The 22,092-nt window shown below is 37.2% G+C and overlaps 1 protein-coding gene, 1 non-coding gene and 1 pseudogene across 2 annotated transcripts in view; 2 read left to right on the forward strand and 1 right to left on the reverse strand.

The window, feature by feature from the left end:
- The window catches only part of GCLM (glutamate-cysteine ligase modifier subunit), a 22,054-nt gene extending 1,083 nt beyond the window's left edge, over positions 1 to 20,971 (forward strand). Inside the window, exons 2-7 of the mRNA XM_023761846.1 lie at positions 6,672 to 6,687; positions 6,807 to 6,891; positions 9,221 to 9,280; positions 12,266 to 12,468; positions 14,005 to 14,119; positions 19,025 to 20,971. Coding sequence (XP_023617614.1) covers positions 6,672 to 6,687; positions 6,807 to 6,891; positions 9,221 to 9,280; positions 12,266 to 12,468; positions 14,005 to 14,119; positions 19,025 to 19,194 — 649 coding nt within the window. The 3' untranslated portion in view covers positions 19,195 to 20,971. The remainder of the gene's footprint in view (positions 1 to 6,671; positions 6,688 to 6,806; positions 6,892 to 9,220; positions 9,281 to 12,265; positions 12,469 to 14,004; positions 14,120 to 19,024) is intronic.
- LOC111827788 lies at positions 1,049 to 1,155 on the forward strand. The gene has a single exon (XR_002831515.1). It is a non-coding gene; the product is annotated as a U6 spliceosomal RNA (small nuclear RNA).
- On the reverse strand, positions 10,044 to 11,470 carry LOC106698724 (annotated as a pseudogene).
- Positions 20,972 to 22,092: the final 1,121 nt, after the last annotated feature.

Below are 22,092 nucleotides of genomic sequence, written 5' to 3' on the forward strand. Positions count from 1 at the left end.
AGCTGCTGTTGGGGGCAGCGGGTCTTTAAAAAACTTGGCAGGTGCATCTTTACGGCGAGTGGTGCCTCCATGCGCGCTTCTGGCTGCTCTCCCAGCCCTCAGAGGTATCGGATCCCTCTCCCGGCTGTGGGGTCAGGGGAGGCCAGTCCGTCGCTCTGCCCCGCTCTCTTCCCACGGCGCGTTCAGGTGAAAAATAGTCCAGAGATTCGTTTTTGGAGGATTCAGATGAAGTAGTAGCAATCCGCTGAGCTTGTAGGATGTTGACAATAGTTTCTCTGTTGCCGTGAGACAAGTGAGTACACACTCAAATTCGGCTTTGAAACAAAGTGTATGTTTTTCTTGCCGAGGAGTAATCTGGGTTTCTTTGCCCAGAGACTAATCACTGGTTTGAAGTGGCGGAGGTTAATGTGGAATCCTACACTCGTTACATTTCAGGGCGGACAGTAAATCATTGACTCTGCACGAATAATTGCGGAGGCACCTTGGTGGCATGGGACAGTTTTAAAACAAACAAACAAAATAAAACTTCGATTTAGGAGCTCTTATAACTTTGAGAAAGTTACTCTCTCTGACTGTAGCCTTAAAGTTGGATAATAGCGTCTTCAGCAAGCTGCTGTGAGGATGAAAATATATGTGAAAACGCTCACCATACAGGCATTTTATCTCCCTTATTTTCTGGTTCAATCGGAAAGATAAATATTTTTTAATAATTGTTTATTTTTCAATTACAATTGACACACAATATTATATTAGTTTCAGGTGTACCACATAGTGTTTAGACATTATGTCACTTAGGAAGTGATCACGCGGATCAGTCTGGTACCCATCTGACACCGATAAAACAAATCTTGATTAAAAGAAAAAAAATGCCCTAAACTGTATCAGAATGTGACGTTATCAGCTGTGTTCCTAGGCAGTTTCTGCTCTTTAATATAAGATGTTTGGTGATATACTCTACAGCAGCACATGACAGCCATCTAAGTATGTGCTGGGCCTGTGCACAGGTCGTATTTGGAGTGAGTTTGATTGTAACTTAAAAGGAATCAGAGTGCTCGCTTCGGCTGCACGTATACTAAAATTGGAACGATACAGAGAAGATTAGCATGGCTTCTGCACAAGGATGACACGCAAATTGGTGAAGCGTTCCATATTTAAAAAAAAAAAAAAGGAATCAGAATCCTGTACCATATTGTGTCCAGGTTCCAGCTCAGTTTGCATGTCTTGTTTTGTTCAAACCTCCCCAATTGGACTATTTCTCCCAAAGGTAAATATTTCTATATTTAGTTCTAGGCCTTTAATTTCCTCCAGTGCTGCTGGTTCAGTATACCATTTTGCATGTATATTGATAATATTAAGTGAAATTTTCTCTTATCTCACTACAACACACTCTAGAGTAGTGGCTTTCAAAGTCTTTTACTGTGAACGCAGTAAGAAATGCATTTTTCTTGCAACACAGTTAAAAATACTAGTATATAGTGTATGTATATATGGTTTCATGAAGATACCCTTATTATATACTGTGTATTCTGATTTTTTTCTTATCCTAATTTGTTTTTTAAAACTTACTTTCTTAATGCAGTTGAGTCACACCCCACAGTTTTAAAAACATCGTTCAAAAGATTAATTCTGGTTCATGTGTTTTATTTTGGGTGCAGCATAAGAGGGAAAAAGTAAAGAAACTAGAAAATATTTGAGGAACACCTGAGATATGGCAGCATATTGTAGGGAAAATATACATGTTTTGTTTCCATGTAAAAAATAACTTCATGACAACTAGGGCTTCAAATTGGGATATATTACTTAAACAGTTTAACCTCATTGAATAAAGAAACTAAATAAATCACTCATGACTGAGAACATTTACACATTGAATAGAGAGTTTAATTAAAATTTCTAAAAGTTCTCTTCTAGTGTTGATATTTGCTTTGTTTTTATTCTGTGATCTCTGCCCAGATGTTTTGTTACACTAGAATTTTATGAAAGCAGATTTTTTTGTTGTTAATCCTCACCAGAGGATATTTTTTCCATTGATTTTTAGAGAAAATGGAAAGGGGGGGGGGGGAGAAACACGAATGTGAGAGAGAGAGACATCAATTGGTAGCCTCCCGAATGCGCCCTATAGGGGTCCGTGTCCTGCGACCCTTCATTGTGGGCTCTAACTGCTGAGCATGCCTACCAGAGAGAAATTAGATTTTTATTGATATATTTTTATTGATTTTAGAGAGAGAAATATATAAATATCAATTTATAGAGAGAAGCATTAGCCCCCTCCTGCACACCCCCTCTTGGGGATTGAGCCGGCAACCTGGGCATGTGTCCTGACCAGGAATCAAACCGGTGACCTCTTAGTGCACAGGACAACGCTCAACCAAATGAACCACACTGGCCGGGCAGATCTTGTGTTTTAAATGGGCCATTATAGGACTGTTTTGCCCAGTTATTTGTTGTAAGGGTGTTGTAATGTACCCCGCGAATCACAGAAGGACGCCTCAAGAAGTCGAATTAAAGAGTCACATTTATTGCAATCTGGGACTATGAGGGGCCATTTCGCTTTCCCAAATCTCATAGTAACAAGATGGTCGTAGCTCCAAGGTTATATAGGCAAAAAATCACAAAGGTATTGATTACATCCCAGGGTTTGGAATGAGGAACCTGGTTCGTAAAAAAGCAGTTTACAGAAGCAGAAACAGCATGTTATCTAAGTTACAATTTTGGGTCTAGAGCCCTTGGGTAACCTGGGTTAAACTTAGGCATGTTATCTAAATTACAGTTTTGGGTCTAGAGCCCTCTGACCTTGGGATAACTGTGCTGTCCTTCCCAGGTAAAGGAAAATGTGTTTTCTAAGACCAGTATGACCACAACCCATGGGATATTCACATTACAATTAGTAAGGCATTTAATCGAATGGGATGATTTATATAATTCAGAAAATCAAAATAACCTGTCCATTGTTAAACAAAGCAAATAGGTACATAAGCCAAACAGCAGGGTTAAAGTTAAACTATAATTTCTACCTGAGATGGTTGCTACCATACTTTAAGGGTAGTTGACCAGTTGAATTATGTGCTATTTTTTAAACGCTTATACAACTGCAGATTTACTGATACACTACATTGTAATGATACTTATCTTCAGTGATACTATGTAGGGGTATGTGTTGGTGGGGGGGTGGTAAGAATGTAGAAAGTGAAGAACAAACAGTACCAGGTTAATGTTCAATTGATACAGATAACATGTAGAAGATTAAAAATCACTATGTTTGTGATATAGTCAATGAATTTCTCCTATTATAACATTGGACTGTTCTATGGTTTATCCTGACATTTTTCAGAATCCAAGATTTATTAAAGAAATGGTTTCAATGCCTGGCCATTGTGGCTCAGTGGTTGAATGTCGACCCATGAACCTTTCGATTCCTGGTCAGAGCAAATGCCCGGGTTGTGGGCTTGGTTCCCAGTAGGGGGCGTGCAGGACACAGCTAATCGATGTTTCTATCTTGATCCCTCTTCCTTCCTGTCTCTCTAAAATCAAGAAAAATACATTTTTTTAAAAAAAGAAATGGTTTCAAGAAGGGAACGAATATCCAGAAAATATATTTACCTTCCTGAATCAGGAAGGTAAAAAAGCCTTAAGTATGCAAATGAGCCATTCTTCCAAAGGAAAATTTCATCAAATTCTCCCGTGATTTGAGCCAAAGCACTCCTGATAGAATTGTTAACTTACAGTTTGTCCTGCTGCCTCAGCTTTTACTAATTTTTAAAAAGAATATTGACTTGTTGCCCTGACCGGTTTGGCTCAGTGGATAGAGCATCGGCCTGCGGACTGAAAGGTCCCAGGTTCGATTCCGGCCAAGGGCATGTACCTTGGTTGCGGGCACATCCCCAGTAGGAGGTGTGCAAGAGGCAGCTGATCGATGTTTCTCTCTCATCGATGTTTCTAACTCTCTATCCCTCTCTCTTCCTCTCTGTGAAAAATCAATAAAATATATTTTTTAAAAAAAGAATATTGACTTGTAATTATCTGGAATAATTATCAACTAATTTTTATGTACTGACTTAAATTTGATTATAAATATACTTTCTGTAAAGATATAGACCTTGTAAACTGAATCTATGTGGATTATAGTATTGTTGTGGATTGTAAATCTTAACATAAGTGACTCTGAGCTCTTCAATTGATAAACTAGTTGTTCCTTGTAATTATCTGTACTTATATATAAGCAACAAAGTGTGTATACCAGTTTTTATCATAAGCAGTCATAGATCAGATAGTCTCTCTTAATGCTATTAGGAAAGTGCTTTTGCAATTCAGGGACTTGCTTCTAGTTACACATTTATTTTTTCTGCAAAGCACTGTGCCCTTGGATAATTATAAGGCAGTGATTTCAAACTGCTAGTGATGCCCATTAGTAGTCATAGATCAATTTAGTGAGTTATGGAGTAGCATATTTTTTTCTAATTAAGAAAAAAAAACAGTGCACCTGGCATGTAGTGAACATAAATATTGTTTTATAAATTTTGTATTATTTGTATGTAGGTCCTCACTAGGTGAATTATGTCTTGCTTTACCACTATCAAATAAGTTTGAAATATACTGACATAAGAGATAAAAGAATATGAACATTTGAATGAGTTTATAACATACTACAATGTTAGTGTAAAAATTTTATTTGCTTAGGTAAGAAAACACTGAAGACAGGTTGGACAGTCTGTAGACAATGTACCTAAGTGTTAGGAAATGTGCACTGACATGCACATTGACTTCTGTAACATATGACTATGGTGGTTCTCAGACTTCAGAGGACATATTGATTGCTTGGGATGCTTGTTAAGTAAAAGTTCTGCCCTTATAGAGTGGTTACGCAGGTCTATTATGAGGCTTAGGAATTTGAATTTTTAATAAACACCACAGATGAGTCTGATGTAGGAGTTCCCCTGGCCACATTTAGAGAATCGCGTGTTTGTCTTTGAGGAATATAACATAGTAGTTAATATTAGTTCTAGTCAGGCTGCCTGGGCTTAAACCCATGTTTCTCCATTATAAACGTTATTATTGATTTTTTTATTTGTTTCTTTAGTTATGTTTTTATGTCTCAGAAGTTTACTTTAATTTTTATTGGTACAAAAATTACTTTGCAAATAATTTGGTTGCCCTAGCCGGTTTGGCTCAGTGGATGGAGTGTCGGCCTGCGGACTGAAAGGTCCCAGGTTCGATTCCGGTTAAGGGCATGTACCTTGGTTGCGGGCACATTCCCGGTGGGAGGTGTGCAGGAGGCAGCTGATCGATGTTTCTAACTCTCTATCCCTCTCTCTTCCTCTCTGTAAAAAATCAATAAAATATGTTTTAAATAAATAAATAAATAAAATAAAATAATTTGGTTACTACTTTAGGTCATCAACATTTGAGAATTAAGAGTAGAATAAAATAGATATAAATTTATCTTTGTTGTAGAGAACAAACAACCTTGTAGAACTAAAATTTTGGTTTGTATAGTATTTCCTAGTGACGTCCTTTTCTACTTATCAAGCTAATACATTCTTATCATATAAGTACAGAAAAGTGTATAGAGTTTGATTAACAGTTTCAAAATGCATTCTTTTTGCAGCTTCGAGATTGTATCCAAAAGACCTTGAATGAGTGGAGTTCCCAAATCAGCCCTGATTTGGTCAGGGTGAGTAAAATGTGGGTCAAGAAATCATGTAGTCCAAAAGGGAAGTGAAGTAAGCAGGAAATTAATTTCCTTAGTTTTGATAGGGAAGACAAATAGACAGTTAGCATAAAACTCCCTATGGCTAATATGTTGAGATGGCAGTCTGACTCAATAAGCTTGAGCTTAAACAGAAAATTTAGACTGTGTAGTCAACTCTTCAACTAGACAACATACTAGGATTCTCTGTACTTAATTCCCACCAGAGTTTTCTCATAATATATTTTGCTCCAATTTGTATTTGGCCTGATAAAGGAATAACTATTATTAAATAGTTTTGGTTGGTAAATTGTTTTGGTAGAATATCACCCCAATAATATAGTAACTAGAAATAATTTTTTAAATGTCATTTTCTGCTGAAACAGTAAGGAACTGTGTTTCATTAAATGTCAATATATGACAATATACAGAACACTTGTCTGTAAACCAGTCTTTGGGATCCAAATCAGCCAAAGGTATATAACAAATTACATAGACTGCTTTAAAAGAATGGAGCAAGTTGTATGCTGGATATACTTGTACTGCAAGTTTTATAACTTGATAGCTGCTAGACATGCATTGATTAATGTCTATTATCAGTCTCTGTTTCTCTAAAATGACCATTTACCTTATTTATGCATGATTAATAAACACTTACTGGCCAGGCATTGTAATACGCTCAAGACTTGTGAGAAAGACCTCACTGTTTTACTTTGTTTAAAATGTTTGTGATTAATGTTGAAAGTTTGTAGCATGTCATTATCCAGAATGGATAATAGTATTTTTCATTGATTTCTTTTCTAAGTAAAATTATTTACGGTACTAGTGGTTCTAACTCCTACAGGCCTCCTGCCCTCCACCCCCATTTATTTGTGTGTGTGTTGTAATCTGAGTACCTGATCAAAATGAGACACTTTTCCCCAGAAAATGAACTCACACACACAGTGTTTTACCTGTATTTCAGGGCTTCACAAAGATTATGAAGCCCATTCAGACCTCAGGTAAAGAACCCTGCTATCTTTTGGGTTCCCTGCTGCTAGAGAGCTTTATGAATAGTAGAAAATATATAGCTAATCTAAAACATTTTATATTTATTGTAAACATCATGTGTTTATTATAGGAGTTTCCAGATGTCTTGGAATGTACTGTATCTCATGCAGTTGAAAAGATAAGCCCCGATGAAAGAGACGAAATGAAAGTTTCTGGTAAAGTCTAGCCTTTCCAATTCATTGTGTCATACAGCAGAAGTGATAGTTTTTATTGGGCATGGGAACAAGCCTTTCTTTGCTTCTGGTAATGAGTGACTTGGTTACTAAGTGTGAGACATAGAAATGTTAATGTCAGCTCTCCGAGTTACAGGAGGTCAGTGTTGGAGTCACAATATAACTTTACCTTGCTGTTCTTCAGTCATTTATTAATTTCTATTTGGACTTCAGAGCAGTGGGACGATTAAGCTGGAGGAAATGGAAAGAATAAAGGGGAGTCTTAACATTGTCTACCCAAAGCAGGCATAAGCCCTCCCTTCCTGGTGGGACACTGCCAAACAGTGGCTGGGATGGCCTGGGAGTATAGAAAGAAGTCTGGGCAACAAGTTGCATGGAGAGAAATAAAATACACATTATACCCATTCAACAAATGTATCAAGTGACTACTTTCCAGAGACTGTGAAGCTCAACAAATGAAAAGATGCCCTGTTCTTGCACTCATCTTATAGTCAGCATAGCACAACGAGGAAAAGCTTGAACTTGACTAAATTGAAATTTCTGGAGGTGCAGATTACTGGCTCGTATCATCTTGGGTTAACAAATTATTTAATCTCTCTGAGTCTCAGTTTCTTCATCTATAAAATGGGGATGCATCTGCTTCACAGGCAAAAGAAGCATTTGCCACAGTGCTTGGCATAAAGTTAAGTGCTAGGTAGCTATTATTTATTACCATTTGTGTTTGTGTTGTGGTTGTTTTTTCTTGGGGCGGGGGATGGACATATAAAATGAGATAGGGCATTGACTTTCGACTAACAATAACTACCATTTGTTGAGTCGTACTTTGTACCAGGCATTGTGCTTGTCCAATTCTCAAAACAGTATACAAGGTAGGGCTATTATCCTCATTGCACTGGTGACATTAAATAACTTGAAAGTTGTCATACAACCAACCCAGTAAGTGGTTGAACCAGGAATCCATCCAGACTCCAAAACCCATTTCTTTCTATTAGTTTCACATTGCTGTTTGTCTTGAAAAGGAAGTGAAAGCAACATTTTCCCTGTGGTTAATTGCAGTTCATTATGGTTTAGATCAGTGATGGCGAACCTATGACACGCGTGTCAGAGGTGACACGCGAACTCATTTTTTTTTGGTTTTTCTTTGTTAAATGGCATTTAAATATATAAAATAAATATCAAAAATATAAGTTTTTGTTTTACTATGGTTGCAAATATCAAAAAATTTCTATATGTGACACGGCACCAGAGTTAAGTTAGGGTTTTTCAAAATGCTGACACACCAAGCTCAAAAGGTTCGCCATCACTGGTTTAGATTCATCCTGGATCTCTTGCAAGTTGTCCTCAGTTCCCGGAGAGCTTCAGTACCCAAATTCTCCCCATATGAATAGCTTTCCTCTCTCTACTCATCTAAAACTGTCTCTTTGATTTGAAATGACTATTTCAAATGTCATACATTCATGGTCAGAGGGACTGTGGTGGGGAGGGTTTGCTTAGAGTATGATTATGGGAGCTAAGGTTGGACTAAAGTGAAGATTGACTCACCTGGCAGAGGAGCTGTGCTGGCTTTTAAATAGAGAACATGAGGAAAGCAGTGTTTTAGGAAGATTGTCTAGTAGTAAAAAGGAAAGGAGAAGGAAAAGAAATGTATAAGGAATATTTTTGTATATGTTGCATCCCAGGCATTTTATATAGGGTATTTTATTAGCCGGTTTTCTATCCATTCTCCTTTTGGATTTTCCCTTTTCCTTCTCTCCTACTAATCCACTTATCTATTTGAGTGAATTTAGATTTTTTTGAACAGTGAATTTACATCAAGTAAATATAGACATGTAGAGTTGAGCTCAGCCAGTGTGGCTCAGTAGTTGAGCATCGAGACCTATGAACCAGGAGGTCACAAGGAGGATTGTTTGTTTGTTTTCCATTTTCTTCTCATTCCAAGCAATTTTAGTTTCTCTATATATTATAGTTTACTGGAGAGCATAAATAATATGCTCCATTAATGTTTAATTCATTAAATATACATTTTGAGTAATAAATTTCTGTTTATTTGAACTAGCTTCTAACCAATGGTTAATTAATATTTGCTTTTTTGTTTTGACAGATATTTGTGGGCAACTAGCATATAATTTAAAAATTACAGTGAAAGTATACTTTTATGTCTTAAAATGAAAACTATAAAATAATGTTACTAAAAAAGAAAAAACAATCTGTTCAGGATTATCTGTCATCTTAGTACTGTTAGCAGTGTTAATACTTTATCGTACAATGTTACCCAAATGTAGTAATCAGTTTTGTTTTCTTTATTACCCAGCAAAACTGTTCATGGTAGGATCGAATTCTTCATCATCAACTAAAAATGCAGTTGACATGGGTAAGCAAAATATTAACATTTTATCTTTATAGTGGACTTAGTGTAGGTGTTACATTACTTACATCTTTTTTAAAATTTATCTTTATTGTTGAAAGTATTACAGGTGTGCCCTTTGTGTGTGTGGGTGTTTTTTCCCGTTGACCCCCTCCATCCTGTCCCACCCCTCCCAGGCCTTCACCACTCTATTGTCTGTGTTCATGGGTTATGCATATGTGCATATAAGATCCCCGGTTAATCACTCCCCTCCCACACCCATACCCCCGCCATGTTCAGATTCACATAAAATAGAAAATGAACTCATTCCAATTTTACCTTTTTTTAAAGATTTTTTTAAATTGAATTTTAGAGAGCGGGGAAGGGAGAGGGAGAGAGAAACATCAATGTGAAAGTGAAACGTGAATCAGCTGCCCCCTGCACGCCCCTTCCTGGGGAACCAGTTCAAAACCCAGGCATGTGCCCTGACCGGAAAGTTCTAACCTAATTTTCTAAGGCTTCTGTAGAATCATATTAAATTATGGAGGGTCATATTTTGATATATAAGAGGAATATAAAAGATGTAACAATTAACTGTTAACTATGTGTTTGGAGATAGAAATTCTCCTTAATCATATTCTTTGCCCTTTTAATACTATAGATGAAATCAAAACAACAACAAACAAACAAAGCATTTTTACCTATTTTCAGTACTTGGTTTAGGTTATTGTGGTATTATTACAGTTATTCAGTATTCCCCCCCACACACATACAAATGTGTTTATTTAATATATTCATCACAGGGGCTCAACCAGAGACTTAATTTAAAAAAACAGACACAAAACAAATACGACACCTCAGCTAAAGATACAGGGTCCTATACAGAAATCAAGGCAAGGACAGACCATTTAAGGAAAAAGACAGCAAAGAAGAGAGGCTGGACAGGGCTCTTGGCCGGAGACCTGCTTTTTGTGTAGGTTTCTTGTAGGTACTTCTTGAAGGCTGTGGGGTTTTCCAGAGCTCCGCAGCATGCATGTTCAATGGGCTATCAATGTTGGGCTCTCCTAGCAGGCTTGGATGGAGAGCAGGATGGTCCTGATAAAATATAGAGCAGACCACTTGTCCTTTAGGGTGTCCAGGCAGATGTTACCCTGGATATCTACGTTGGGATGAGGAATTTCACCGTGCGCACCTTTTACTGGTAGTCACTGAGGAACTCAAGGGAGAGCTTATGCCTCAAGTCTTCCTAAACTGTGCTAGCTGTTCCCACCCATTAGAAAAGGTTGTCTCATTCAGGGAAGTCAGAAGTTCCTTTGTCACCACACATCATGAGGGTCATCAGCTCTTGCTCACTGGGCCTGGGCAGGGCAGGGCCCGCACTGGGCTCGGCTCCTTTATAAGCTGCAGCGCCGCTGGTGGCAGCTGGGTTGCGGTTCTGGGAGGCCATCCGGACAGCACTGGCAGAGACGTGGGAAGTCTGAGAACATGACTGTAGTTGCTAGTATTTTTTCTTTTAAAACATCTTCCAGTATTTACATATGTTGAACACTTAAATAATTAGCTCTTTAATATAACTGTGGAGTGCACAATAATCATTAAAAATAAACTCAAATTATTTTTATAGAAACTAAGAAATTACTAGTATTTACCTCTATAAATATAGATTAAGACCATACATTCAGTTTTTCAGTCTCAAATTTATTTTTTGCTATGACCACCAGTTGCAGAATATTAGGTCAGAATTCTCATGATCATCTATGTGAGATACTAGTAGAACTAGAGAAGAAAATGTTATGAAGCTAAGGAAGGCACCAAAAAATCCTGGCACCTAGGAAACAAGGAGGTTTGTTCTCCCAGAGAGAGGAGCCTAAAGTAGCTGTGGGTTCCCCAAGAAGAGACAGGTCAAAGAAATCCACTTACCTCCTACATAGACCAAGTAGATGAATGAACACTTACACTTTTCTTTTTTAATCCTCACCTGAGGATATGTTTTTATTGATTTTGAGAGAGAGAGAGAAACATCAATGTGAGAGAAACATCAATTGGTTGCCTCCCATTTGAGTCCCGACTGGGGATCAAATCTGCAACCTAGGTATGTTCCCTGTCCGGGAATTGAACTCTGTTTAATGTTCCCCCACGTCCCGTATGGTTCAGGGTTCAGGATCTGGAAGAGGGGCCGCACACAAATGAAAGAGACGAGACAAGAGATAATTTGGAAATTGGGGGGCCAGGCGAGAGCCCATCCCAAGAGGATGGACTCCGCTTGTGCTCAGGCCTTGCCATTTTTTTATTGAGTGTGGGAAACACCCATAGCCCTTAGGCAGGCAAGTTCCAATAACAGACAGACTATCTTTTTTTTTTTTTTTTTTTAAATATATTTTATTGATTTTTTACAGAGAGGAAGGGAGAGAGATAGAGAGTCAGAAACATCGATGAGAGAGAAACATCGATCAGCTGCCTCCTGCACATCTCCCACTGGGGATGTGCCCGCAACCAAGGCACATGCCCTTGACCGGAATCGAACCTGGGACCCTTCAGTCCGCAGGCCGACGCTCTATCCACTGAGCCAAACCGGTTTCGGCCAGACTATCTTATCAGTAAGGATTTACATGACTACTGATGGGGAAGTTGCTTCAGCTACCATTGTCTGGACTAAACAGTGGGTGCACAGCCCTGACCTTTGCCAGGGCTTCAAGGGTCACCAGCATCCCGGGCTCCTTGTTCACACCTCTCTGCTAAAGAAGACAATAGGCGGCTTCCCACAAAACTCAAAACTTTTTGGTGTATGGGACAATGCTCCAACCAACTGGGCCACCTGGCCAGGGCTGTCCACTTAAACTTTTTTAGAAAATGGAAATATTTTAAGGAACAGATAAATTGTGAAATGGAGCAACCTGTTATATAGAAAACTAATGAATATATGGACAGAATTCAGGGGGATGTTTGAAGCATTAGAAATACTTGTTTTATTATGTAACAAACATTTATCCTCTGTGTTTTCCTTCACATCAGCCTGTTCAGTCCTTGGAGTTGCACAGCTGGATTCTGTGATCATTGCTTCACCTCCTACTGAAGATGGAGTTAATCTTTCCTTGGAGCATTTGCAGCCTTACTGGGAGGAATTACAAAACTTAGTTCAGAATAAAAAAATTGTTGCCATAGGTACCTCTGATCTGGACAAAACACAGTTGGAACAGCTGTATCAGTGGGCCAAGGTAAAGGACAGCCAGATCACGAGCACTGGGGGAGGGGGGTCCCAGAGGGGGCTTTCTCTTACAGTCCTTGCTGTATCCTGTTGAGTATCGTGCATATAGTGGGCACTCACTGTGGAGTAACTATTCCAAATGTGGAAGTCTTGAGGCTGATTTTATATACAGAATTGGATTTTTTTTCCCCCTCAAATATATAGGGTTTCTCAAAAAAATGTATGCACAGTGTTTATTAAAATACATTTCAGTTTCAAAATTGAAATTGAAGTGTGTATACATTTTTGGGACACCCTGTATGTCTAATTGAACTTAATATTAGTCTCATTTAAAATGAGTGACAAAAACACTAGAAAATGTGTATTGAAGCATTCATAGCCAAATGAATTAAGTCAGTTTTCTTCTGTTTTACTTATGTGATAAAAATATTACATTTTTCATTAGCTATTATTAGAACATGGTTCTGATTTCCTAAAAGAAAGGGGCTATTATATATAACAAATATTTTGCTGACTATTATTTAAAGTTACATGAGGCTTAGTTTATACACTTGATAATGGAGTCACAAATTAATCCCCCCCCCCCCCAACTATCTGGCCTAATAACATACAAATTATTAGTGAAGTTGCTTACTGGAATTTTACCTTTACTCTCTGTATCTCTCTTTATTCCTTTTACTTCATCCTAGCCTTGTCCTTTTCAGACCTTTCAGTTTCTTATAGACAAGAAGACCCTAGAACAGTGGTTCTCAACCTTCCTAATGCCACGACCCTTTAATACAGTTCCTCATGTTGTGGTGACCCCCAATTTCATTGTTACAAATTGAACATAATTAAAGCATAGTTATTAATCACAAAAACAATATGTAATTATATACGTGTTTTCCGATGGTCTTAGGCGACCCCTGTGAAAGGGTCGTTCGACCCCCAAAGGGGTCGAGACCCACAGGTTGAGAACTGCTGGTCTAAAGGAAGTGTTGCCCCTTCTTCCTTTGACTTGGTGGTAGCTGGAATGTAACTAAGACCCTGCTAGAGAGCCGTGGGTGATCCAGAATGTATCTATAAATTAACCAGAGGAGCTATTAGAAATGACCTAATTCTTCTCTTTTTCAAAATGTCTCTGATTAATAACCATTTTATACTTTAACATTAAATGTACTTACCATTTGTGTTTGATCCTCTGCCTTAAAGACATATTCCCTCTGTTGTTGGAACCATCACACTTAGAATCAAGTCTGTTTCTGAGGCAGATGTATTAGATTGCAGGTTCTAGCAAGAGACGTTTTAATATTGTAGTACTATATTGGCTTCCCCCCCACCCCCCCACCCCGCCTAGAGCTATTTTTCCTTTCCCTGTTACTGCTAATGTGAGTTAGAAAACATACATTAATAAATATATTGATGTAAAAGTAATTTATAAACTTTAAGTGCTATAGAATGTGATATTTCATATTTTCTAAAATTCAGTCCTTGTATCATCATCTACTTTTACTAGTACTTATTTTAGTGGAGATATCATGATTTTATTTTATTTTTTCACTTCTAGGTCAAACCAAATAGTAACCAAGTTAATCTTGCCTCCTGCTGTGTGATGCCACCTGATTTGACTGCATTCGCTAAACAATTTGACATACAGCTATTGACTCATAATGATCCAAAAGGTAAGACAGATTTTCATTTATAGACTTTGATCATGAGCTTTGATCTTACAAGAAACTACTTGTAAAAATTGAATTTCTAATTGTGTACAGTGATAGGTGCACAGTGCTATTGCCTAGAACTTTTGGTAATGGTTAGTTCAAAACCATGTATGCCTTTTATTTTTGTTTCAGAGAGCTTTAGTTTTGTCTTTGTACCAATGGGGGAAAAAGTGAAGGATTGTTTCCTGAATATTGGCCTGTTTAGGTTTATAACTATTAAGCTACACAGAAAAGATCTTTTAAGGTACCAAAGAGTCACTTAATTAAAAAGGATAAATATCTGGAAAAAGAGGCAGATAACTTAATTTGAAACGTAAGCATTTTAGGATTGGTGATTGAGTAGGTATTTTATTAAAACATATATATTTGGTGCTAATAGAAACATTATTTGATTAATGAGAATGGCTTGTCTGCCTTCTATAGAATAATTTTTTTGTCAACTTTTACATGAGAACTAGGAAAGCTGGGAAGAGAATGTTTTACACTTGATACTGTTGTTTATTCTGTCCTACTCTCATTTTTCACTGTTTTGTAGGGAGAGGAGGAAGCATTTTACTTAGTAGATCTATAGGCTCTGTGAAATAGTATTTTGGTGTAGTTTTGGGGTTTCTTTTTGTTTTTTAATCCTCACCAAGGATATTTTTTCCATTGCTTTCTAGAGAGAGTGGAAGGGAGGGAGGAAGAGAGAGAGAGAAAAAAAAATCTACTGGTTGGCTCCTGCTACTGGGGTTAGGGAACCTGCAACTGAGGTATGTGCCCTTGATGGGGAATTGAATCCACAACCCTTCAGTCTGAGGGCAACGCTCTAACCACTGAGCAAACCAGCCGGGGCATTTTTTGGTGTAGTTTTAAGTGACAACTGTCTTGTGAATTTTAAATCTCCATATTGGAGGAAATTACATTTTATAGATGATCATTCCTGGAGAAAAAACATTGGATTTTAGCCCTAGCTGGTTTGGCTCAGTGGATAGAGCGTCAGCCTGTGGACTGAAGGGTCCCAGGTTTGGTTCCAGTCAAGGGCACATATCTGGGTTGCGGTCTCAATCCCCAGTGTGGGGTGTGCGGGAGGCAGCCGATCGATGATTCTCATCATTGATGTTTCTATCTATCTCTCCCTCTCCCTTCCTCTCTGAAATCAATAAAATTATTTTTTTTAAATTGGGTTTTTATTTCCATATCTAAAAAGATGGCATTATATTAGTGTTTTGATTCAGTTAATTTTTAGGATGCTTATGGATAATCTCTTAAGACTTTACACTATTTTTGTCAGCCATCTGTCCCATTCTCATTTTTCACATTCTGGGGGAAGCGGAGGAGGAGTTTTTGTTTTGTTTTTTGTTAAACATATTTTTATTGATTTCAGAGAGGAAGAGGAAGAGAGAGAGAGAGGGGAGGGGGGAGAGAGAGAAACATCAATGATGAGAGAGAATCATTGATCGACTGCCTCCCTCATGCCCCACACCAGGGATGGGGCCCGCAATCCAAGCATGTGTGCCCTGACCGGGAATCAAACCATGACCTTCTGGCTCACAGATTGATGCTCAACCAATGAGCCGGCCAAAGAGAAGTTTTAATAGCTTTGTTCCTCAAATGCCAGACATCCTGCTAACTGCCTCAGAGAGATGATCTGTAATCTTCATAACAACTGAAACTAGGCATTCTGTTGATGAGAACGGAAGCCTCGAGTTTACAAAACTAGCCAAGGTCACTCCACTGGCACAGGGTAAAGTTTGAACGTGGACCTAGGTCCTGGCTGAATTTGGAGCTTTTCCTCACTATGCTGTACTATCTCTCTGATCTGAAACGTTTCAAATCGGCCAGTATAACGTAGCGTACAGCATGGCGTCCAGATTCATTTTTTTAAAAGTCATTTTAGTGAAAATCTAACAAAGAATTGCTATTGCTGATTCATTCTGTAATATTAACCATTAAAATTTTAACTTTTCATAGGTTGGTAATATTATATCAACTTACGTTTTTACTTTGGGTTGGGGGCTCTTTCAACAGTAATTATTACCAGTAGCAGTTGTTACCAGCTGCTCATAGATGAGCCTGTACCCTGATCTAGCTCCACTTGGAAAAAATGCTATCCTTTTTCTAGTAGGAAAGGAAATAGGAAAAGACTAAGGTGTCTAGTATTTTATTTCCATGTTATCTAAATGTTGGCATGTGGATTATGTGCTAATACATAATTGTTATGGCAAAATATAGTGCATATGTATCTCAGAAGAGAAATGTAATCCTTTTTTGTATGTTTTTCTGACATAATTTGACAATTGGATGTCTTATTTTTTAATCTTTACTGTTGAAAGTACTACATATGTCCCTTTTTCCCCCATTGACCCCTTCTAGCCCACCCCCACCCTAGATGTCTTTTTAATTTTAATTCTAAACCCTTTGATTAGAATATATAGACTGATTCTGCATATGCCATTAACGAATCTTCATACACTTTGATCTATAAATGAAGCAATTCTTCTCTTAAAAGATTTGTCATGTTTACTGATTCTAAGGAGTTAACATAGTTGAATCAAAAGTATGTAATTAAGCCCTGGCCAAGTGGCTCAGTTGATTGGAGCGTCGTCCCAATTTTATCTTTCTTCCCTCGAGATAGTCTCTTCTCCTTTAGACTCTCTGATAAACAAATCCATGTTAATGTTACTTTTCCCAATGAGACATTTGCTTTCTGTTTATGAAAACTAGCTGTTTACTAGCTGTATGATCTTGGGCAGGTTATCTAACCTGTCTGCTTTAGTGTCCCCTTGTAAAGGGGGATAATATTACCTATCTCATAGGGTTAACGTGTGGATTCAATGAGTTAATAAATCTAAAATACTCAGAAAAGTGCCTGGCGAATAATAATAGATAACATTTACTGGGAGTTTACTATTGATGCTATTCAAATATCACAGCAGTTCATTGGGGCAAACTGGTCCTCTAGTGCTCCCAAATCATATTGTATAGATGATACTTAATATTTAACTGTATGGTTGCTTTTGACCCAGTGGAATCTTTCCATATTGATTGATTGATTGATTGATTGATTCAGCAGACACCTACTGTGTTCTAGGCATTGTTTCTAAGTACTAGTTAGACAAATTTCAACCAAGTCAAATTTGTCTGATAACCAAGTCAGACAAATTTCAGCTCTCACCGAATTGATTTTCTAATGGGAGGAGACAAACAATAATGTACATGATAAATGGTGGTATATGGTATAGAGAAAAGTTGGCTAAGGGAGAAGTGTGCTCAGGTTAGGGATTACTGTTTTGTAGTATTGGTCAGGGGGGCCTCCCTGCTAAGGCAACGTTAATCAGAGACCTGCAAGAAGGGAGTCAGCTATGTGAGCATCTGATGCAAAAGCCCCCAAGGTGTGAATGTGCTAGAGGATTCCAGGATACAGCTATGAGGCCAGTGTCCCTGGAGAAGAGGAAGTAAGGAGGGGAATGGTACATCAGAGCAGTAGTAGAGGGTTTAGACATGAATGTGGAAGAGAAAATAATGATTTCATCAAAGAGATGCAAATTAAAAGATAACCTTAAATGACTGCTGGTGCTCCTGAGGCTAGAATAAGATTGGCACTCTAGCGTTATCAGCTGCTGTTGGATGGCCTTTCTGGAAAGCAGTTGGCAATGTGTTATATATCTAGTCTTCAAAGTATACTTGGACTTTGAGCTTGTCATTCCATAGCCATGCATGCATTTTAAGGGTGTTTATTATAGCATTTTTATTAGCAAAATATTAGGAAAAAACTACATTTTTGGCCAACAATAAAGAAATATATAAATTTTGATATCTATATAATCTAATATTGGAAAATTATTAAAAATGATGCTTTCATGGAACATTTAATTATATGGGAAATATTCATTATCACATACGTGGAAAAAATAAGTAAATTAGGCTGTAACTACAGTATGAGTTCTAGTTTTTAAGATATTGAGATAGATAGGTAGGTATGGGGAAAACATTGGGGAAAAAATACATGGCAATAGAAATGGTCTGTCTCTGGTTGATAGAATAATGGTAACATTTTTTCCCTACTTTCCTGTAGTACATTAGAATCACCTGGAGATCTTCAAAAAAGTATCAATATTCAGGCTCCATTCACTAGACGTTATGAATTAAATAGGCTGCATTACAGGTATAGATACTTTCTGAAGAACTGTCTCAGACCATCTGACATCCTGGTTCAGTTTCATAGCACCCATTAAGGATAATCATATTTTGTATTCAATTTTGAGGTGTGCCTTGTGTTATATTTAAACTAGAGGCCCGGTGCACGAATTTGTGAATGGGTGGGGTCCCCGGGGGGAGGGGCGTACTGGGATGCGATCGGCCCTCCCAGTGGGCAGTGGGACGACCTTGCCAACCCAGGATCCGGATCCATCCTACTGACATTAGTACTGGTTGTCAGGAGCCACCTGGCAGCTACTTTTATATCCTTTCTTCCTGGTGGAGCGTCTAGGGAGGGGCGGCCGCGGTGCCCGAGGCTGACTTCCAGAAGGCCTGTGGTGGCACTGTCAAGATCATGCCAGGGGTGCTGGTCCATTGGTGCCAGGCCCGTTCTCCAGAGATTGGATCTGCAGGACTACTGAGGAAGTAGTCCTACCACCGGGCTGGTGGGCCACCGGGAAGGGTCGGTCAGCTGTGTGGGAGCGCACTGACCATCACTCCTGCATTGAGCATCTGCCCTCTGGTTGTCGTTGCATGTCATAGCGACTGGTCGTTTCAGTTGTTTTCGGTCGTCAGTTGTAAAGGTCACTTAGGCTTTTATATATATAGATAGATGCTTACCTATATAGTAAAGTGCCTTTGTTTTCAAATTTAACTCTGGGTTTTTATTTGTTGTTTGTTTGTTTTAAGAACTGCTTTCTGAAGCAAGTTTCCAAGAAGCTCTTCGGGAAAGCATCCCTGACATTCCAGCACATGAGTGGGTGCCACTGTGGCTACTGCGATATTCAGTCATTGTTAAAAGTAGAGGAATTATCAAATCAAAAGGCTACATCTTACAAGCTAAAAGAAGGGGCCCTTAACTATGACTTAGGATCATAACCTACTGACTTGTATTTTCCTTGACTATAAGATAAAATTGAGATATGTAAAAATCTATTTACTGTGGCATCATTGAGGCAAATATTCTTTAGTTATATTTGACATGTTATCTGTCAAGTTTTGAACTCACATGAACCTCCGTATTGTTTTCATTAAACTATTGTTTTCTAATTGAAATCATTTACAAAGAAAATATTTGCAATATATTTTGCCTTTATTTTTATGACTAATAGAAATCAAGAATGTTTGTTGTTAGATATATTTTGGCCTAGGCATCAGGATAATGTATACTAGTATACATATTTTTTATTTCCAAAAAACTCATTAATTGCTTCTTACTCTATAGTATAACTAAGCAATTTGGTAACAATTGTTAAAACTGCTAAATACTGGAAGATATTTTTCCTGTTGATAAGATGATTATATCTCAGAGTAACTGGAGTAGCTGGGATCTACTAGTAGTGTAAATAAAATTCATATCTTCAATACATGGATAGAAACAATTTTTTATTTAAGTTTACTTAATAACCTTGCTTGTAGTTTACCTATAATGACTTAACCTTGTATTCCTGTGCCATATTTTCTCTTGCTGTTATTTACAAAGACAAACCAAAGTAAATCTAGAAAGGAGACTAGAATCACCCCCAATAAATTCAACTTAAAGAAAAAAACAACAGAAAAAATAAAAATAAAAAGGAGACTAGAAACTTTGAAATTATTGTTTGGGAGTTTTATAAAAGCAATTATTATTACCTTCAGACTCTTTTTAATTCTTGATTTATCCTTAATATTTTGCTATTCATTCAAGAATATCCAATAAATATTGAGCAATTACCATGTGCTGGGCACTGTGGGCTCTGGAAAGAGGAGGGGGCACAGGGATTAAGAGTAAGTTGCTAAATATGATATTTATTCCCCACTAATAACTGACTTGTGAGGGACTAAAAGCAAGGAGAAGGGTATAAAAAGCCTTAATTATTTAAAAGCAAAACAATATAATCAAAACTTTAGAGCTAAAAGAGACTTTAGATCACTTAGTATAATTCCTCATTAAAGAGCCAGAAAATAGCAAATAAATCATCTTTGACCTATAGATCTCCTTAATTCTATAAATTTGGGAAGTTCTATAAAAATCTCTTTTCTCTCAATCAGTACTTTTAAACCATGTATTTTAATATATGATTTATAAATATATATATAAACTAATATATAAAACTAATTTGCCCGACTTTTTTCAACATAGGGAAAAAAACTGTGGTTCTGTATTCAAAATAAATACACTAGACTCTTTACCAATCATAAATAAGGTTTTGGGTGTAGTGGTTAGATAATTTGATGATCCAAATTATAATGTTAAATCGATTGATTTATCTGATAAGACTTGTTTAGACTTTGAGCTTCCTAACGCCTTATATAGCCTTTATATTAATTGTATGTAATGTTATTAAATGTATATAGTTAACTTTTTTATTTGGAAATATACAACATTTTTCATATAATGTAAGTCTTTAAACAAATGCTCGTTTTAATTTAAGCCTATATACAATGAGTTGGTCAAGATATTTTAAGAGGAAATTTTAATATCACATTTATTGTTTTCTTTTAACCCTAGTCTTACAAATAATGGATTGTTTAAAGGGTTATTTTGAAAATGGGAAAAAAATGTATGTTGCTAATGTATCCAAACTTAAGAGGAGCCTTTTTGTGTTCTTTTCCCCCCACTCCTGACAAGATTATAGATTCATTTTGTGAAAGGGATCATGTTTGGAATTTTTAAATGAGTGTTTGTTTCATTTCTCTATCTTTAATTAGTTACTGAATAACTTTTTAAAAAATCTATTTTGATTTCAGAGAGTAAGGAAGAGGGAGAGAGAGAGCTAGAAACATCAATGATGAGAGAGAATCATTGATCAGCTGCCTCTTGCACATGCCCCCTACTGATTGAGCCCAAAACCCTGGCATGTGTCCTGACCGTGAATCGAACTGTGACCTCCTGGCTCATAGGTTGATGCTCAACCACTGAGCAACACCGGCCAGGCTGAATAAACTTTTTTAAGAAAAAACTGATTTTTTAAGACTATATAATTTTTCAGGCTGATGTTCACATCTTTTTTTTGTGTGTGAACTATCAGAAAATAGTGAATACTTTTCAAATATTTAAGAACTTAATGTTTAAAAAGCCATAAAATAAAGAAGTGGTACTACCAAATATTGCTTAAAGCTGAAAGCTAAGTTATCAATAGTGTCTATACCAGATGTGTTTTCTGGGGAGATGAGTATCCAGGGACCAAGACAGAAAGAATTCATCTAATTTTTTTCAGTAAACATAAAAAAAAACACTGCAGCTTATTGTTACATTTCCAAAATACACTAGAGCCTTACTTTAGCACAATGTACTGTAACTTGGGAGTTTGTTTTGTGATAAGTTCATCTTGAATTCCCATCCAAGAAACTGTAGTCACCAGAAGGACCAAGGTGTCTTATAAAATATGTCTACATAGTGTAAATTCTGAAGACCACTTGTGCCAGTACACTGGTAGAGTATTCATTTAGGGATAACCCATGCTACAACTTGAATCACAAATAACAGCCAATAATATTTCCATTCTCAAAAAAGATTAGACAGCTATGTGTGAAATGGAAAATAAAGTCATTCTATTTTGAATGAATAGTTCAGACTTTTCTCTACCAGAGCCAATTAGAAACTGAAACAGAATCTCCATTTTCAGTGATAAAAGATCTAAGGTTCATTTAATTATATCTCTTTTCAGAAAAGATTTTCATTCTAATATTTCCACCCATCATTTTCAATATTTGGGAATGTAAGTGACTGATATATTTATTGTATATTGGCTGACAGTTAATTTTTCTGCCAATTG

This window comes from Myotis lucifugus, unplaced genomic scaffold (genome assembly GCF_000147115.1).
Source record: "Myotis lucifugus unplaced genomic scaffold, Myoluc2.0 scaffold_220, whole genome shotgun sequence".
Lineage (NCBI taxonomy): Eukaryota > Metazoa > Chordata > Mammalia > Chiroptera > Vespertilionidae > Myotis > Myotis lucifugus.